General features: G+C 36.6%; 1 protein-coding gene across 9 annotated transcripts; it reads right to left on the bottom strand.

The window, feature by feature from the left end:
- Positions 1–1,179: 1,179 nt before the first annotated feature.
- sh3glb2b (SH3-domain GRB2-like endophilin B2b) lies at positions 1,180–20,819 on the bottom strand. 9 transcript variants are annotated; one of them, XM_052555890.1, is made up of 14 exons: positions 20,633–20,819; positions 18,384–18,525; positions 17,181–17,192; positions 16,355–16,483; positions 14,380–14,513; positions 13,811–13,903; positions 10,711–10,773; positions 10,306–10,347; positions 9,190–9,213; positions 8,537–8,626; positions 7,055–7,155; positions 6,884–6,898; positions 6,461–6,707; positions 1,180–2,008 (listed from the first exon to the last, which is right to left on the bottom strand). In XM_052555890.1, the coding sequence occupies exons 1-14, from the start codon at positions 20,693–20,695 to the stop codon at positions 1,901–1,903; spliced, it is 1,263 nt and encodes a 420-aa protein (XP_052411850.1). In that variant the 5' UTR covers positions 20,696–20,819; the 3' UTR covers positions 1,180–1,900. The 9 variants fall into 9 exon arrangements, with proteins under 9 accessions (XP_052411850.1, XP_052411852.1, XP_052411851.1 ...); XM_052555892.1 differs by lacking the exon at positions 10,306–10,347; XM_052555891.1 differs by lacking the exon at positions 17,181–17,192.
- Between the last annotated feature and the right edge of the window lie 442 nt (positions 20,820–21,261).

Genomic DNA, 21,261 nt, shown 5'->3' with positions numbered 1-21,261 from the left:
TTTGGACACGCCCCGAGGTCACCTGTGCCGTGCGCTTTACACTTTGCGTTTAGATCATTAAACTAGGGCCCTTAATCTATTCCTGTGATGCAAAGCTACATTTTCAGCATCATTACTCCAGTATTCAGTGTCACAAGATCCTTCAGAAATCACTCTAATATGCTGATTTATTTTCAGGAATGGAAACAGTTGTTGTGCTGCTTTATATTTTATTTATATTATATATATAAAAAAAGAAGGACATTTCTTTTAAATATAAATCTTTTCTAACAATATAAATATAGTAATTTTTTATTCTTTCTTTTTTAAAAGAATTTAAACCTTTATTCAGCAAGGATGTGTTAAAATTGTTAAGTGGTGATAGCAAAGAATAATAATTTGTCTTTTTTAAACTTTTTATTCATCAAAGAATCCTGAAAAAAGTATCACACGAAAATATCAATTGGTAGAGCATTGCACTGCAAGCGGAAGGTTGGGGGTTCGATTCCCCAGGAACACATAATAGGTAAAAATTGATAGCCTGAATGCACTGTAAATCGCTTTGGATAAAAGCGTCTGCTAAATGCATAAATTTAAATTATATAGATATATAAACAGCACAACAGTTTCCATCACAGGATTAAATTCGATTTTAATGTATATTTCACAATATTACATTTTTCCTGTATTTTTGATCAAATAAATGGAGCCTTGATGAGCATATAAACACCTTTACAAATCATAAAAAATCTGTCTGATCCCAAACTTCTGAATGTTAAGTGTGTGTGTGTGTGTAAATTATATAAAATTTGATTTTGCAGATTATTGTATAATTGGAATTATGCACACAATTTCCAATTCTCATCAAAAGTTTTTTATTTTCTTTTTTTATACACTACACCCAATACTGTATGCTAAAAATCATGCTAGGTAATGTTTAGAGAAGATTCCAAAATTCCTTCTGAGTGATGGTATGAAACAAACAAAAAAACTTGCCCTGTCTTGTACAATCACTGCAATTTTTTCCAAAAGTTTTTCCAAAACTTGTCAGTGGAGTAAAGTTTCCTGCATGTCCCTCACAGTTCATTAGTAAATCACAGCAAACACTGAACTAGTCAGAAGTAAAAACCAGTCATTGATAACATCTCACCGCTAAGTACTTCAGACGACAAGCCCCATTAAAAAAAGACAACGTCAAGATTAAAACCCAGTAAATCTCTCTTTATTATATATTTCCATTGTATTTTTCAATATGCATTGCATTTTGCAACAAGCTAAGAACACAAAGATGAAAGTGTGGAGGTGATGACGGAGCAGATGTGAAGTACCACCACTTGACTTAAAGAAAATCAGTCTTATGAATGAGCAGATCACAGTTAACCACATACTTTACATCATAACTGCACCTAATACCTTCACGATCTTCTCAAATCACAGACAAAACACAAAATGCTGCCTTTGGAATCAAAAGTGATGATATCAAGCAATGACCGTATAAACATACAAGCATGGTGAACGAGATCACACACAAAGAAGCAAAGCCTAAATGTTTACGGTCTTGATGATCGATCACACACACATGCGCACACACACACAGACTCAGATCCAGCTCCAACACAAAAGCTTTTCGGTTTGTTTTCTTCACTTGGAAAAATATAGCAGTCACAGGATCACAAAGGAAATAAAATCATTTACTTAAAGAAATGCATTAGGCAGGACAGTGTTCAACTGAAACAACATACACATAGAACATATAAATAGGGCCTAAAAAAATAATAATACATATTTATGTACAGTAACATGACAGACCTAAAAAGAAAAAAAAAGAAACCAGATAAATTAACTGAGTGTTAAGGAGTGCTTGATTATTTGTTCATGCATAATTCAGTGTGACTCTGTATTTCTGAAGAGGACGAGGCATCTAGCTCAGCAGCTCCAGGTATGTGACAGGCACTTTGCCTTTCAGGTTGCCTCGCTCTCCAATAAGCCAGTCCGGGTCCATGCCAGGCACCGTGTAGACAGTAATAAGCTACAGAATAACAAAGAAAGAGAAAGAAACAAATTAAACAGACATTTTGCCATGGACTGTCTGTGGTGCAATGCGCAGACCCGTTGAATACATTCAAGTTTACTTTAACAACAGACATGTATAAACAGTGGTTTACAGACGTGTATTAAGAAATTCTAATCTGCAGACACCCCCTTGGCGTCTTTTGAGGATTAAGGTTTATAGGCCTGCTATCCGAGACAGGTCTGTGAGGACAAAATAAAGCCATTTATTTAAAAAAAAAAAAAGGGGTATAAAATATATTTTAAAATATATTTTATAAAAATATAAAAGATCTGTTATTTATATTTTTGTATGATAATTACATTAGAAATAGTTATAATTAAAAAAAATACATTTTAATACAATAAAAAATTTAGTTTTATTGGTTTTATTTAACACATGTATTTTTACATTGATGCATTATTCTGCTTGTATAAGGAAACAGCTGAAGAAATTGTGCCGGCACACGCGCACGCACACAACACATTTCAGTTCCAGCATTGCTAACTAATAGTGCAGTGGACCAACCCTTTAACAAGGGAGTCAATGTTATTGTCCCGCTTCAGGTCCTGAGAGATGGCAGTTCCCGGGAATCTGGGAATTGCTCTACTGCAGCCACAGTGCTGTATATGATGGTGAGTGGGGAGAGTGCAGGGGGCTTTCTCCTGAAGGCCACTAACATCTTCACTGTTTTGAGCATGTTCAGCTCCAGGTTGTTAAGACTGCACCAGACAGCCAGCTACTCAGCCTCTTGTCCTGGATGAGACCGATGACCATGTAGTGTCATCTGCGAACTTCAAGAACTTGAAAGAGGGGTCTTAAGAGGTGCAGTCATTGGTGTACAGGGAGAAGAGCGGTGGGGAGAGAACAAATCCCTGAGGGGCACCAGTGTTGGTGGTTCAGCTGTATGACATGAATTTCCCCAGTCTCACTAACTGTTGCCTATCTGTCAGAAAGCTGGTGATCCACTGACAGATAGATCTAGGGACAGATAGCTGGGTTAGTTTGATCTAGAGGACTGCTGGAATGAAGATGTTGAAAGCCGAACTAAAGTGCACAAACAGGATCCTGACACAAGTCCCGGTTTGTCCAGATGTTGCAGGATGAAGTACAGTCCCCTGTTGACTGAATCATCCACACACTGTTTGCTCAGTTATTCAAACGGCAGGGGGTCCAGTAAGGATACAGTGATGTCCTTCATATAAGTCAGAACCAGTTTTTTGAATGACAGATGTCAGGGGACAAAGGTCGTTAAGTCCTTTTATCTTGGGTTTCTTTGGAATGGGTATGATAATGGCACGATTGAAGCAGAGATAAGTGAAAAGACGGGGGCCAGCTGGTCAGTACAGGTTTTCAGACAGGCTGGTATCACACCATCTGGGCCTGGTGCCATTCTTCTTTTGTTCTTCCTGAAGACCTGGCACACATCATCCTCACTGATCTGTAAAACTCATTCAGGACTTCAGAAAGTTGTTGATTCGCCTCAGTGTTTGGGGGATGGTGCCTTGTAGTTTGTGATGGCTTTCAGACCTTTCCAAGCTGAAGCTGTGTCATTGGAAGTGAACTGATCTTCCAACTTTTTAGCGTAGTCTTTATTCAGTGTTTCCTGGCCTGATTGTACAAGACTCTGTCCCCATTTCTGTAGACATCCTCTTTGGCCTGATGAAGATGTCTGAGTTTTGCTTTAAACCATGGCTTATGGTTGTTGAATATTAAATAAGTCCTGGTAGGAATGCATATATCCTCAAAGAAACTAATACAGGTTACACAACCGCACGCAGTATACCACACACGCAAGTAAGTTGTGGATTTTTGATTTACGAAAATCTTACATATTGTGCCTTTAAAGTATAATCTGTTCTTCTGCTGGCGGTTATCAAACAGTGTTGCATTACTGCGGGCGCCCCCTTCTGGATTGAGGAGGAAATGCCTGTATTAATTTAAAGGCCTCATACACCAAACAGAGGTACACCAGTACTAATACATGTATCATTACACCTACGGGTGTAACTATTCACTAAAAAAGGAAAAGGGATCACATTACCCCAGCGCTGAGAAACTTACACTGGGTCCCGGTCAAATTTAGGGTGGATTTCAAAATTTTGATGTTTGTTTACAAAGCATTATCTGGCCTCGCTCCCAAGTACATCGGTGATCTTTTACATCCTTACTCTCCGACTAGAGCACTAAGGTCCTCTGACCAACTGTTACTGATGGTTCCTCACTGCCGCTATAAATCTAAGGGTGACCACGCTTTTTCGGTGAGGGGTCCGAAATTGTGGAATAGTCTTCCTCTCTATGTGAGGTCATCTTCATCTTTACTTCATCTTTACTGTTTCTGTCACATGATTTGTTTCTGTCACATGACTTCTAAGTGAGGAAGTCTAATTAAGGTGAGCACCTGTTATGTATTTAAAGGTGTTCCTCACTTATTGAGATTGTGCCTGATGAAGACCTGAGGGTCGAAACGTTGCCTTGTAAATAATTAAATACACTTTTGTATGGAGCAGTATTTTTCAGTGTGCAGACTGCATTTTTGTATTTATTCATCTTCATCTTTAGCCATTTTTAAGTCGTACTTGAAGACATATATGTTCTCTGTAGCCTTTGAATAGATTATAAATTATATGTTGATGTTGATAGAATTGTGTGTTGTTGTTGTTTTTTAACTGTTTTTAAAAAAATTATTCATTTGTAAAGCACTTTGGCTCAACCTCTGTTGTTTTTAAATGTGCTTTATAAATAAAGGTTGACTTGACTTGACTAATTTTCTCAATGCATATGCATCGATCTTGAAATATTGATTTTGAATCTATAATCATCGCTTTCAGACAGTAATGGATTTAAAACGCTAAGAATCGAATGAATCACAATTTCTATAGCGATTCAGTGATATAAAATAAACATTAAATTACTTGAAGTACAAATTAATGGAGACCTTCAACAGTGTTCGTGCCCTCGCATCTCTCCTTCACGCGCGCCACTATTTACTGTCTGTGACTGTCAGGAATGCGCTCTTGCTCCGTTCGTCTCACTGGCAATTTTTTTGAGCAGCTGATGTGTGATCTCTCCTTAGTAGCCTACTTGTGGCTAGTAATGGAGAGGAAAAGTTAAATACTATAGCATTTTATTGCATGAAAATTAGTTAAAAGTAATTTTTCGCACTGAAAGAGAAGTGATCTCACACTCAAACAACTTAAGACATATGCAGCTAATCTGAATAAAATCAGAATGAACTGATAAAATGCTTAAACAATAAACACAAATAAGATTTATGAATGATACAGTGCCAATTGACGTATCATTTATTACAGTACAGAAACTATAAAGTATAGGCCTATTTTCTACCTTATTCTGTGCAAATATAAATATTTGTTTGTAGTATTTAAAACAATCATAAAATTGCTATTATGCAAAATTTCTTTGTAAAAATTTAATTATAACAAAAATAGGCTACATACATAAAATTATTATATTTGAAATTTCTGTTGCATCTGAAATGATGGCTTCAACCCTGATGTGACAAAATGTTAGCCTATATGTTATACATTTAAAGCTCTTTTTTTAAATCTCGGCTTACATTAATTTCTTCATATGCCATAGCATCATTAAACTTGCATCTAACAATGGACAAAAGTGTTTCGTTTTTAGTCAGTGTTTAGTTCTCAAACCATAAAGGCTGCTGTGTAAGTAGCCCCCTGACTAAGCATTTAAAGAATTTAGGGGAAAGATTTAAATAATCCTGTTAATGTATTTAAAGAATGCAAATTTGAATCGTTATTTGAATCAAATCAAATTTAATTGTGAATTGAATCAAATTGAATCATTCTGAATTAGCAAAAAACGCTCTTGAATTGAATCAAAAACCTATGAATCATGAATCAAATCGTTTCACTGTCTACCCAAAGATTCACAGCCCTAGTTACACCCCTACTTATTATGTATTACATATACATTATAGTATACATTATTATATTGTTTTTGTTTATTTATGATAAGAACTGTTCAGAAATTCACACATTAGATGAGATTAGATGTTTGTCATTGGTGCTCAGGATCTGCAAATCATTCGCCATCGTCCTACCAGACATTTCTCTTTACTCTGGTAAGTGAACTTTCATGAACTGTAATGCAACAGGCTAACGCTAGAAAGAAGCTAACCTTTTAATGGCTTCGTAAAAAGTGTTATTTGTTACACGCTTCGTCCACACCCCTAACCCCGCACAATGTTTCACTGTAGACATCGTCCGATGCCAGTTTGGTAGACATCACCCAACCCTAGTAGCTAGCTACTTTTCAGAAAGGTAGCTCAACTACAGCTTAACTACTTTAAGAGTAGCTTGTGTCTTATCAAGCTACAGTTGCAGAGTAGCTACCCCAACACTGGTTACGGACTCTTAAAGAGAGTAAACAGACCTCCTCATGTCCTACCTCATCAGCGAGAAGGGAAAGTTCACTTGTATCTGCAGCATCATAGTCATACAGCACTTTGGCCTTGCGAGTGCCAGTGGAGGGAGGCTTCACCTCCTCAATCTTCAGTGTGCTGGACTCAAGGGCATTGGAGGGGTTTGGGGGACGACTGGGTGGAGAAGCCCCAGGTAGGGTGGCAGCGGAAAGGGGAGAAGGGCCTGCTGACACCCCTGACGTGGAGGCGTTCACAGCAAAAGCATTAGGAAACCTGGAACAGATTCACAGATTCAAAAACATAGTGTATGTGAATAAATATGAATATCTAGCTGTTGCTCACACATGACACAGATATGATATAAAAGATGAAAGACTTGTAAATGTAATCATTTATATTTAGTGAGCAAACTTTCTTCTTTTTTCAGTGTGATGGAAAAAGTAACTTACGTATCTCCGCTTGCACTGAGAACAGGAAAGAAAAAGCAGAAGGAAAAATCAGCACAAAGATGATGTCAAGAAGTAAGGCATGGTCTTATTTAAATACAATTGCTTTAGGGCAGAAGAACAAATAGCGGTTTGTTTATTTTGAAGTTTGCAGCACCTCACTGAAGTTCTCACCTGCTCAGCTCTTTCTGAAGATCCTGCATGTGCTTGTGACACTGTGTGTAATAAGCAGCCTGGGCCTCCACAAACTCATGCAGACAGCGCAAGTGGTTCACCTGTGTTGGAGATGCACAATTTTAAAAGTCTCTTTTCTCACTTGGAAAGAGATATAATCTACTGTTCAAAAGACTGGGGTCAGAATTTTTCAAACAAAAAAACAGACAATAAACCACCAAAAACATTAATACGCTGAAAAATATTAAGATATTTAGTTTCCCTTTTTTACTCTATATTTTAAAATGCAGCTAATTCCTGTGATGGCAAAGCTAAATTTTCAGCAGCCACTGCTTCAGACTTCATTGTAGAACGTTCCTTTAGAAATCATTCTAATATGCTGCTTTGGGGCTCAAGAAACATTAGTATTTTTAGCAATGTTGAAAACTGCTCAATATTTTTGTACAAAAGAGAAGCTACGACAGTGAAGGATGAGAGAGGAACAGGCCTGGATTTTATTTCCTGTTTTGGTTTTTGTTTTGTGCTTATTTAATTATTAAAGTTTCATTTGAATGGTCGCCGGTTCCCGCCTCTTTCTTCCTGTTTCACAAACTCTGTTACAGTGACGACGAACAAAATGAATAGTGATTGGTTGTTTGACATGTTGGTCAAACGGCCTCATGGGCGGGCCTTGGCCAATGAAAGCTGCCCTAGATTCCACACCTTCAGCCGTCAGTCTGAATGTCTGGCTGAGCAAGACTAGATTTTGAGTAACAGATACCACGGCAAAAACTAGTAGCATATAGGGATGTAACGATTCACTCAACTCACGATGTGATGCTATGTGACACTATTCATGAGGCTGATTTCACGAGACAATTTTCTCACAATTTTGCTTTTTTTTTTACAAAATTACATTTAAGTCAAATTATAAATGGAAACATGTCCTTTATTATTTATCCAACAAAATGTTGCACATTTCTTTGTGAAATTTAAATTTCAAATAATAAAAACTAACTTGAAATTTTTAAACAAATCCCAAATCAAATAACTAAATAATGCAAATAACAAATAAATGTCTTGGCTGTGCTTTTTCCATTTAAAATCAGAGGCAACCACTGCATTTTAATCATGCTCCAAGAAAAGATGCTAAATACATTATATTTAGACTGCAATAAGATTATTTAATTATTAATAATAAAAAAAATAAAAAAAACGACTGATCTGATTTTAGCTTTGTGAATAAGATGCAAATGTTACTCTCTGACAGCAGGTGGCACTAATGGAACAGCAGATATTTATAAGCTGCTGCCCCTTTAGGACCGAATGCACAGATCCAATTCAATGATGCACTTGCTTTTTCTTTCACCATGGTTTACGTTCACTTAAGACATAACTGACTGTGTTTAGAAGAATACTTGTCAAGTCAGATATTTTGAGATCATTTTGTGTGTATGTGTTCATTCAGATGCATGTGCCAGTATGAGAAGCACAGGTACTCACGTGTGTGCTGCTGATGCCCTCTAGCAGGAGGCGTGTGACCTCTGCCTGTCTGTCAAACTCAGTCTGAGCCACACGCAACTCGTGCTCTGCCTGGCGGAGCCACAAACAAACAAACAAAAAAACTCGGTTTACATTATCCGCATAGCTCAACTATACATTCTTGTCAAAGCAAATGAATGATGAGCAGTTAAGTCTGATTGACAGATGTGTACAGATAGAAATATAAGCAGTAGGAGCAGAAAACTATCATTAGGCACATGAATTACATATGTTATTATTAGACACTTCAAGAGATGAGGCATGAGATCGGATCACGGGAACAAATGAACAGTGCAAGATAATACGTACAGATCAGTTTAAAATTGAAGCAACCATATTTCAACTGAATTAAATGTTTATTTATTTATATAAAAAAGCAAACCGATAGTGGAGGCATGTAATGAAAACACAGCGGTGGCATCAACTATGCTTATTTCACACTCACTTGGAGACACTCTGTCATGGCAATATTGCGAGACAGCTTTTCACCTCAATGTGAAATTTCGTGACAAGATCTTGTCACACCCCAGTTATTATGTAAACATTTATTACGTAAATCAATATGCAGTCTATACAGCAGCAAAAGAAGAAGTGGATCTTTGCCCAATACTCACTTTATCCACTTCCTCACTCCACAGCTGGAACACGCAGCATAACGACAAGAGAAGAACAGGGATGACAACTTAACACAAAACACTCTCTTTACAGACCACTGACCAAATTTCACATATAAATGTAAATAGCTAACATAAAAAAAAAATGTGTTTAATGTGTTGAACTGTTACACGTCATGGGATCTTAAGATGGAAAGAGACAGTCTAATGTAATCATCAGACAAATAAGCAGTACAGGATCCTGAACCCTTTTTAATGTCTCTCACTCACACACACATAAAGGTGAAAGATAGAAAAAAAGTTTCCAACCCCCTGCATTCCACTGCAAATGTTCATCACGGGGGATTTTCATGTTTTGACTCATGCAAAAACATGATGTTATCATTTTTTCAAAACATCAAAAGCAAACTATATTACAGAACCTGTCAAAAGTTTGGACATGCTTGAATCAGGATTTTTTTTTTACCATATTAGAACGATTTCTGAAGGATTATATGACACTAAAGACTGGAGTTACTAGTGCTGAAAATTCAACTTTAACATCACAGGAATAAATGACAAGGTCTTTTCAAATGGAAAACTAATAGAAAAATATTTCACAATACTACCGTTTAATCTATTTCACTTTATACTCTATTGCAACTAATCAATAAGAACTGAGCATTCCAGAAAGTTGTTTAATAAAATGCTTGAATGACTTTCCACACTTATAATACAAGTATAAAGAAGGAGTAGCTGTGTCCAAAATTTTGAGCTTTACTGTACATAACATATCTATATGAACACACACAAACAACAAGACACTATTATGTACTACTGGGACTAATCGACTACGAATGCTTCAGCCTTCCCCAAAACATTAAACAAACACACAGGCACACAACACTGCAAGAAGGGAGACGGAAAAACAGAAAGTGATACTGTGGTTAACTCACAACACTGACAGAATGGAAAGCAGGACTAGTTTTAAACAAAGGGTCAACAAGAAAGGAAATGTTAATGTCCATCACTGAGCTGTGCAGACAAGACACACACAATAAATGCTGCTTGTCTGGAAGTACACTACTCTATGAGGGGTTTATATGATGCTTCACTTCAGATTAAAGTTCATACAACCTTTTCTCTGTCAATCAGAGATGAATCAACTTCACTATCCAACTGCGTGGAATAAAAAAAAATGATTGGATGATGGAAAGGTTTCAGTGAGGCCCTTTTCACACCATCAACTGCAATTTTCAACCACCTCTAATTCCAAGTAATGGAAAAGGGAAGAGGATGATGCTTCTGTATATCTGAAGTGCTTTAGCTGATGATTTTTATCCACCATAACAGTATACAGCTATACAACCCCCACAGAGAAACGACGGTCAGAGGGCATCCTGCTAATCTAAATTTTTGTGCAGATATTAGTGGGGAAATTAGTGTATAGTGTACAAATCAAGGATATGTAGAAAAAGAGGGGAAAAATAAGTGTGTGTGTGGGGGAAGACTTCTAATGCTAAGGGTCTGCAGCCTTCTTACCGCAGATGCACTGGCCGACAGAACATAATTGCGTGGCCTAGTCTCCTGAAAGTCAGGCGCAGCCTACAGGTGGAGGGGGGAAAACAGAGTTTTACAAAGAACTGACCCAGCAGCAACACTATTTTCAGATTTACATACAAAAACAGAAAACAAAAACACTTTACAAACCAGCCTGTAACTTCTCTCTCTCACACACACACACACACACAGAAAAATTAGGATGGCAGCTGCAATTTTTGGTATTACTTCATTGCACTACAAACTAAATACTAATAATAAGAGAATAAATCAAAATCGTCATCATTTATTTCAGCATTTTCCACAAATAGCTTGTTTTAGTGCTTAAGGGTTAAAGTAAGGTATCCATTACTTACCATAAAAAGCTAATTTAATTGTAATTTGTAGCTGTTTTCCAGGAGTATTATAAACAGTAAGGTTTTATCTTAGTACAGATGTACTGTATAGAGCAAGAGCAGTTTTTTTTTCTGCATGTTTTGGTCTCCATGTGCCATATTCTTGTAAAAATCAAATGCGGTTGAAATTAGCCAAAGTCGACACGATTTTAATATAACAGATAACAGAGATACATAAAATGAGTTATTAATAAACACATGCATACAATCCAAAATATGTGCGTGTACATTATATTATACACACTAAAACCATACACACTATATAATTAAATTTCCCTTTTTTATATTTGGCTTAAAATAGCATAGGATTATTTCCCCCCTCTTTTAACTTTTCTATCATTTGTATTTCACAAAACCCCTCCACTACCATCATATGGATTTTATGGACATTCAGTTGGGAAATGCTGCTCTATAATATACAGTACATTATGAGAAAACAAACAAACAAACAAACAAATTACATGCAGCCATTTAATGCAACTGTGACTTCAAAAGGAACTGATTTTGAAAAGGCTTTTCTTTTTTTTGGGATCAAGGTACTGCAGAGGTGGTTGTTACATGTAACAACTTGCAGGAAGCAGCCATGGGTGAAAGGCAGTTGAGAAATCACACACAAACACACACACACACAGATACTCACATCTCCCTCACACTTTGCAAATGACAACAGAGAGAAACATGATAGTGAATACATGAAAAATGAAAAAATTCCACACAGGGCACACAAGTCACTGTGCACACCTGCTGACTGAGTCATAATTGTATTCAACTGAACACACACCCACGCACACACACACAAATAAACTACTAGGTTCCTCTTGGAGGTCAAAGAGGTAATAATAGTCTGGTTACGCCCTGGAAATCTCACCTAAATAGGTGTATTAGCAAACAATCTCATTGATATAGGAAAGGACGATATTGAAACATGATAAAACTGCATGTGACGCAGGCCTCTGTGTAAACCTCAAATTATTAAAACACTGAAAGGGATAAAATGGAGAAGCAAACATGTGAAAGGAGACGTCATTCATGAATGATGTTAACTTATGCCTCCTGACTCAGAGCTTCCAAGATGGTGGAACTCCCTTATAAATATCCTTCACATAGCAGATAGTTCCTGGGAAACAACCTTTTTTTCAGTGACGCAAGCAGAATACACCAGGAGCATTAACTTTGTCAGGGATTCTCAAATTAAACAGGAGCCACTTTTGGAAAACGTAAGGTGACAAAGGGCCAGTGAATAAAATGATACAGTAACTGGGTACCACTATACAAAAGGGATTCCTTTGTAAACCACTATAAGTTCAGTATCAATTATTATAAATCTTTTACATTTTTAACAATTGCTGTTTTATAAAAATAACAGATCAATAAATGCTGCACAAATATGTTACTCATCGTTGGATAACGCATTAAAGGAGGGGTGAAATGCTCGTTTTCACTCAATATCCTGTTAATCTTGAGTACCTATAGAGTAGTACTGCATCCTTCATAACTCCAAAAAGTCTTTATTTTTATTATATTTATAAGAGAAAGATAGTCTGTACCGATTTTTCCCGGAAAAACACGAGCGCCTAGAGGCGTGACATGTGGGCGGAGCTAAAGAATCACGAGCGCCAGTAGGCTTTTGAGTTGAGAGCATGTGGAAGCTGTGACACAGATCCAGAGGCTGAAATTTAACAAGAGCAGCATCAGCAAAGGCTTCTCTATGTGGTATGTACTGAAACTGTATATATTTGCTTAGCGGTTTTGGAAAATTACTAAGTTCTACTTTATGTCGTCTTTTTTTTTTTTTAAGCTGTACATGTGGAAAGTGCAGTTTGATGACAACATCGCATGTTGTTTACTTGATGTGCTTACGCGCTGAAAGCTAAGTTAACAACACAGAGATATTTGAAGCAGTTTTACTCACCGCATGTGGTTCCAACACACAATCGTGACCCTTTTCCGTTGGGACTGCATTATCCTTAAGAAATAAACGATGTGCAATCCGAAATGCAGGGAACAAACAAAAACACTTGCACAACTGCGTTGATGCTCTGTAAAAATAACTCCATCAACTAGTCCCTTAATGCTGTTTCTCTTTTGGTAATCTGTGCAGGGTTGTCTTGCCCTGGCAACCAAAAACACACTCCTTTTTGTGACATTTCGCGACGCTCTCGCTGTGATGAGTGATTGTCTGTGCACAGCCTCTCTCTGCTCTGCTATACGGGAGCGCGCGCTCTTCCGGCAGAAGTGCCCTCAGGACCCATATAAGGAAATTCCGCTCCATCTAACGTCACACAGAGCCATACTCGAAAAAAACTTTCCGAAACTTGTGACAAACCGGAAGAGGTTTTTTTGGAACAAAAATACTCCTTCAAACGTACAACTTAATTTTTGAAACTTTGTCCATGTTTAGCATGGGAATCCAACTCTTTAACAGAGTAAAAAACTAAGTATGCATGAAATAGCATTTCACCCCCCCTTTAACTAACGTCATCAAATGAGAACTAAAAAAGTGTGCACCACAAGCCACAGAATTGACCTTATAAACTCGTGGTGTGGATTCGAGCTGTGGTCATACTTCCTGAAATGTTTCTTTAGAGATCCGAATTCCCTCTTAAAAGCTCATAAGCAGTTTGTGAGTGGAACGTGAGTGGAAGGCATGTGATGATGGTGATAAAATAAGTCTAAATGAAACTCACAGCAGCCTTGGCCTCTGCTAACTTTGCCTTCTTGAGCCGAGCTTTGCAAACGTCCAAGTCAAGACGTCGGTTCTCAAGTAGCCTTCTCTCTTTCTGAAAACAGAACATACAGATTATTGTAAAGAAGGAAATATTCAAGTCCACTTGATTATGCATTTGTAGTGTATGTCATATATTAAAAGTATATTTTTAAAAAGAAAATAATAATAAGCCACTTGAGTGTACATAAAGAGAATACGCTTGCATGATAAATGTCAAATTAAAAGTTTGACTTTAAAGTACATATTAAATAAAATAATCTTTTGTTGTGCTTTGAAGAGTTGCACTTAATGTATACCGGTATATATTTATAATGTACTGAATTGTAACTTCCAACACAAATGTTTATTTACAAATATATTTAAATGCATGACAATTTTTCAATAGAAATCACATTAAAGTATATTTTAGATTGCATAAAAGCATGTCAGCCATTCATTTTGTAACTAGCCATTATCAGCTATTGTAAGTTGGCTAATATATCAGAAGGATGTGAAGCATCTGAGACCGAGATTATGAATTTCACTTACAGAAATGGTTTTCCAGTCACCCTCTAGAAAGTTCCTCAGTGGTGTGAGGAAGTTAATCGCTGACATCTGTAGGAATTCCCGCTCCGCTCCACCCAACCTCCTCTGAAACTCTCCAACAGTGATCAAAGTACTACCTGAAAACAGAGGCCAAACATTCACAAAGCATTATGTACAACTTAACATCGCACTGATGTTTTCAATCTTTTTCTGTCAAGTCATCTTCAAACACATTTAACTAATCAATGGGTTTGAAGGTATCTTCATCAGAGACCTAAACTCATAAAATGAAACACTCTGCCTCACATAAGGCATCTTTAGACATACAGGTGCATCTAAATAAATTATAATGTCATTTTAAAGTTAATTTATTTCAGTTATTCAATTCAAATTGTGAAACTTGTGTATTAAATAAATTCTATGCAGACAAACTGAAGTAGTTTAAGTCTTTGGTTCTTTTAATTGTGATGATTTTGGCTCACATTTAACAAAAACCCACCTATTTACTATCTCAACAAATTAGAATACTTCATAAGACAGATAGAAAAAACATTTTAAGAGAACTGTTGGCTTTCTGAAAGTATCTGCATGTACTCAATACTTGGTAGGGGCTCATTTTGCTTAAATTAGCACCTCAATTCGTCATAGCATGGAGGTGTTCAGTTTGTGGCACTGCTGAGGTGGTATTGAAGCCCAGGTTTCTTTTACAGTGGCCTTCAGCTCATCTGCATTGTTTGGTCTCTTGTTTCTCATCTTCCTCTTGATAATACCCCATAGATTATCTGTGGGGTTCAGGTCTGGTGAGTTTCCTGGCCAGTCAACACCATGGTCATTTAACCAACTTTTGGTGCTTTTGGCAGTATGGGCAGGTGTCAAAAATCCTGCTGGAAAATGAAATCAGCATCTTCAAAAAGCTGGCCAGCAGAAGGAAGCATGAAGGGCTCCAAAATCATGTATCTTTTTCTTCCAAACTTTTTCCTTCCACTCAACTTTCTGTTAACATACTTGGATACAGCACTCCATGAACAGCCAGCTTTTTGGCAAAGAATGTTTGTGTCTTACTCTCCTTGTGAAGGGTGTCAATGATTTTCTTCTGAACTGTCGGATCAGCAGTCTTCCCCATGATTGTGTAGCCTAGTGAACCAAACTGAGACCATTTTGAAGGCTCAGGAAACCTTTGCAGGTGTTTTGAGTTTTGAGTTGATTAGCTGATTGGCACGTCACCATATTCTAATTTTTTGAGATTTCGTTAAATGTGAGCTAAAATCATCACAATTAAAAGAACCAAAGACTTAAACTACTTCAGTCTGTGTGCACTGCATTTATTTAATACACCAGTTTTACAATTTGAGTTGAATTACAGAAAATAAATGATTTTTTTCCACTACATTCTAATTTATTGAGATGCACCTGTATGTATGATTCTCTGTAAATGAAACATGGTTTCATTTGTTGTTGTTTTTCATGCCTTTAAATGCATCTTATTTACCTGGGCAGTTGTCATGATTTTGTATTTATTTATTTTCTTTCTTATAATTTATGTTAATTCAAACTGAATGCTAAGAGTGTGATTATCATATAAATCGTTTTCAGCAACATTGCTATAATTATAAATACAAGCAAATGTTATATCTCATAATAGTTAGGAAAAAAATAAAAAATTACTGGATCTAATACACTTTTCCTCTGTAAATTCTAACCTAAAAGTATCCATGTACACCTATGTATTTGTCAAAGAGAGAGTGCGCCATCTAGTGAAACAAGGCATGAAGCTGAACATTAATTTGATTTAGAGATCTGTATTATAGCACTGTCACAGCAAAAAGAGAGAAGGGAACATGTGCAGCTGCAATTCCACCTCATATGGTGCATCACATAAATAATAATAGTTAAAAAAAGTTAAACTGGTATGCACTGGCTTCTAGTACAGACTTCTATTTTAGATAGATTAAAACAATCCAAAAAAAACCCTACGAACCATATGGAGTTCCTGCCCCAAATTCCTTTGCAGCATCTTGCATATACTGTCCCAGCAGCTCTGCATTGGTGATTCTGGATGGGATCTTTCTGTCCAATTTCTCATAAAAAAACTCTTCAATACGTGCACCTAAAAAAATAATTACATCAGATGTTATTTAGGGTTTACTCCAGTAAACTTAAATCAAGGACCACACAATTTTGCACAATCATCCAAACCAATAGTTCACAATCAGCAAATTACAGGTACGAAAATTGACATTATATATAATTATATACAATATCACACATATTGGTTTACATTTCTTTATGTATGAATTTAATTTATCCAAATTTAAAGCTTAAAATGCATGTTACCTTCCTTGCTTTTCAATATCTAATCGTAAAAGTAAAAAAAAAAAAAACATTTCACTAACCATTTTCACATTTTCGGGATAATTTCATTGTAGTATTTTGAACATTGTTCCCAGAGACCATAAAGCAAAAAAAGATAAATGAAACATGGGTCTATGATGTAAACATCACAGATGAAAACGTGCGTTTGTAATATTTTTTTATTTTTATAACAACAGTTTTTGACCAATCATTGCCAGCGGGATTTGAAGAGACCTCACAGATTTGATGACTAGATCTGGTTAAGATATTCAGATGATTGAAAAAGAGCTGTTTCAACTGATGGCTGGATAAACCACAAGACATTCACCCAAACTCAGCTGCAAAGGATAGTGCTACCATGACAAAAACATTGGGTCTAATACTAAACATGGGCCATTTGAGTTCAACTGAAGACCTAAAGCACAGTTCACGGGGAGTAGAGACATACTCACCAGTTTGGTCAACTGGAGCATGGAGAGGGTTAGAAAGAACAAGTTAGTGTTCTTACTAGTACTAAAGCTTAAATATGTACAGGAAAGGTACTGCCATCAAAGATGAGCTTTAAAACATCTGAAATCTGTGGCCTTATCAATGATTCTGAAATGATAACCAGACAAGTATTAATATAAAATGTTTCATGTTGTTTATTCATTTGTGAACCGCGAACATAAAATGCTAATTTTACAAAGTGCAATATACAGTAGTCAACATCTGAAGTAGATTGAAAAAAGTTTTTAAAAGTTGTCCTAAGACGAGAACGTATTTTGGTTCAAGTTTTTAGGACAACTTTGATGAAAGGTTTTAATCCACCAAATGTTGACTACTGTACACCACTATAGATTTTTTTATGTTTTGAAAGAAGTCTCTTATGCTCACAAAGGCTGTGTTTACTTGATTAAAACACTATAAATCTGTGATATTGTAAAATATTATGACCATTTTTTTTTTAATTCACTTTTTCCTGTGGTGGTAAAGTGGAATATTCATGCAGCAGCTATTACTCCAGTCTTCAGTGTCACAGGATCCTTCAGAAATCGTTCAAATGTAATTAATATAAAACAAATGAACAGTAGTGTAAATAAGCAAAAGTTTGTAATCAGACATTTTTAACCAAAGCGCCTTGCAGTACAGTCTCCTATGATAACAGCTCAGATTTCTACTGCTACGCCAGTTTGCTGTACATCTCAACATCCTTGTAAAACATTTGCTGACTCTTATAATAAGTGAAACTACCGTAGCAAGAAAAACAGAGAAAATAAAAACCCAAAGTGCAAGACAATACAGTACATTCACATAACGTGACACCTGAGTACCACTGCTGTTTTAAGATGGTTGTTAGGCATCATATTTCCCTGGCTGCCCCTACAGGAATATTTAATTTCTCAAAATGTTCACGCAGATGCAGAGTGGTGTAATCAAGCAAATGGATTCATTAAGGCAGATTGATATCAACAAAGGGATGTTCCTGTTCATCGTGCCAATGGTAAATGTCAACAACATGAGACATTTTTCAGCATTTAGGGGACAAGACCACACATTTCAAACAATATCTAATGATAACGAAATATTTTCCTGAAGAAAATGTAATTCAGAGGCTTAGGTAGATGCAAAGCATAAGAAGATTTTAAACGTATATCGTCCATATAGATTCTTACTTGGGTTGGGTTGAAGCAGCACCTCGGTCTGTCTGAAGATCTTTTCGGTCCAGTTTTTGGTGCAGTCCGCTCGAGCGATCAGGTTCTCCAGATGGGCATCAAGTTCAGTCTTCTCTGCCTGGCCAAGCTTCTCCTCTGTGTACTGGATAACATACAAAACAATTCAGTCTGTCTGTAAGAACATCACGCCAAACCAGACATACAACAACACAGGAAATATTAACTGAATAAGAATATGCATGCATAATTTCCCATAAAATGTTGTCTCAGCTAAACAAAACTCATTAAATAATAATTAAGCAGTAATCTTGAACTATTCAGAGACTCAACATTCTCAGCAAGACAAGGAGACATACTCTTAAAGCTATTCACACGATATGCTGGCATTATGCCATTGCTCTTTTGGCTATATTATGTTTAGACATATATATGTTTAGACAGTGTTTCACAGCCCACATCAAGCAGCACATACTGCTATAAATCACACATTAAGTTAGAGTGCAACAAAAACATCAAGTCATTTTCTGACAAAAAACATTTACAGCACATGGCAGGTTTTAATCCAAAAAGCTAATATGATTTAAAGCATGGATATTGTTACATCTGATGTGTGAGCCTGCAGTGAGTTGCTACGTTTAACCTAAAACCATTACATTATAGGCTAGATGATTACATTTAATTAACTATTGATTGTTTTACAATTACAGTACATTACTAATTATAAAACCTTTTGAAACATGATCATGTAATAAAAGGCAATATAATAAAATACAAATCAATCAGTTACAACACTATTAAATAGGGTGCTTTAATAATAATAATAATAATTACACTAATGATTTTTTCAGGAGGAAATCATACTTTTATTCAAGATTAATATTTATTCATTAAATGGATCAAATGTGACAGTAAAGCCTGTAAAGTTGTTAAAATAATGTAATGTAAAAAATGATTCTGTAGAATCCTAAAAAACAGCTGATGTGCACTGCCTCTGACTGCAGTAACTCCATGACAGAACTGCGGCTTTGAGTGATAATGATCTGCTCCCAGGAAATCCCTGACAGGTACAGTAGTAGTGATTGGCTGAGCAGGGACGCTTATCTATGTCTTCAAAGGTGATTGGCTGATAGGGGACATCCCCTCCATCTGCTCCCTGGTTACTCAGACTACAGAAGGCAAACAATCTTGTTGCATCTTCCCAGGGGAGACCTAACAATAAACAAGATTAGTTAATAAAACTGGAATTAAATGGAAGAGGATCCGACAGGTGAATGGCACCGGCCTGTTTGTGCCTCTGCAGTTCATATTTACTTGATATCCAAATATGCTAAAGATCAGTAGAACAAATGCCCTGTGACTCTGATCAATAAACAGGAGGCTTCTGGCAAGGCCAGTGGACCTGCAGCAAAGATTTCCTCTGACGAGGTGAAAAAATATGGGGCTGGTGTTTAATATTTCACTTACACAGAGGGAAGACCCCTGCTGACGCATAAAATTCAGGCCTGAGGTGAAAGAGAAAAAAAAACTAAATCACATTCAGCATGAAGGATTCCCTCTACATCTGCAGTTCTGAATGTCAGTCATCCATGTGGCGAGAATATGGGCAGTCATAACAGATAAGCTATCCTCACACTGACACAGAGGTGTCTTGTGATATCCGGGGTCGTGGCACCACTATGAATAAGACACATTAAGCTTATTCATTACATATAGTAACAGAGCATCTGTTGTGTTCCACGGAAAAAACTAAATCATACAGGTTCAAAATACCATGAGAGTGGTACAATAATATAACTGAGTATATTTTTCACACTCGGTTACATTTCGAAAGCCTGGGCATTCTTGGACAAACGGTAACATGAGCATCCCCAAGCATTTTGGAAATAAACAAAAATAAAATAACGGTTTGAAGTAAACGAGGCTTCGTCTGTAGGCGAGTGCTGTCACATGAACAGCCATTAATAATGGATACGGGCTTGGATTGCGTTTATCGGCTTACAATGGCGAGGAAAAGACAGATCATCGCAACATGACAAACAAAGACTATTCGCTTTAACAATGACAGAAAGCGAGGTTTCTGAGTGTTCGCGTGAGGATCTATAGTTAAGGCCAACAGAGCGAAGCAGTTCATTCATTGACTGGAGCCCGCTGATGCTGCTGCGCACATCCATCCCCCTCAATTCACGCGCTGCACTATGGCTCAACGAAACTACCGTGAAATAATCAGAAAGCACTGGATCATTTCATACCTGTACAGCACGAGTGAAGAAGACACCTGCATCCGACGCTAGTTTCTTGACATTGAAATCCATCGTGTCAGCGTTTTCTCTGTGTGCGTTTCGGCAACATCAGTTTATTGGTTGTTCCTCCAGCGGAATCGATTGTGCAGGACGAGGCGGGATCGACAGCGCAACCTGGAGTTACCATCAGTTACATCGGCCATCATCTACTCATCCTTGCTGGACGCTCATATTTAACTCTTCTGTTACCGTAAACGTTTGTTTTGGGTGTCCTAACCATTTAAATAAATAAATTATTTAATACAATAACGCTAATTAAAAATAATTTTAAAAAGTATCCTTTGTGGTCTATACAAGTAAAATGTATCATTCCTTAAATATTCAATGAATGATAGATAGATAGATAGATAGATAGATAGATAGATAGATAGATAGATAGATAGATAGATAGATAGATAGATAGATAGATAGATAGATAGATAATGTAATTTTCCTTGCTTCCCTCCATTATTTTAATATATATTTTAAGCACACATTTTAGTTTTAATAAATTAATTCTATTCTGATTCTAGCTCCAGCAATATAAATTGGTAAATTACAAATAGCGCAATACAAAAGCAGCCTGAACATTATTTATC

This window comes from Carassius gibelio, chromosome B5 (genome assembly GCF_023724105.1).
Source record: "Carassius gibelio isolate Cgi1373 ecotype wild population from Czech Republic chromosome B5, carGib1.2-hapl.c, whole genome shotgun sequence".
Classification (NCBI taxonomy): domain Eukaryota; kingdom Metazoa; phylum Chordata; class Actinopteri; order Cypriniformes; family Cyprinidae; genus Carassius; species Carassius gibelio.
The sequence above is the reverse complement of the archived record's forward strand: the minus strand, read 5'-3'. Positions and strand labels throughout refer to the sequence as shown.

Coding starts and splice junctions, on each gene's coding strand:
- sh3glb2b (XM_052555890.1), bottom strand. CDS start 20,695: ATGGATTTCAATGTCAAGAAACTAGCGTCGGATGCAGGTGTCTTCTTC. Junction 14,514..16,354: donor TGGGGCAGGAACTCCATATG/GTTCGTAGGGTT, acceptor CTCTGTTTTCAG/GTAGTACTTTGATCACTGTT. Junction 2,009..6,460: donor TTTCCCTTCTCGCTGATGAG/GTAGGACATGAG, acceptor GTTATTCTGTAG/CTTATTACTGTCTACACGGT.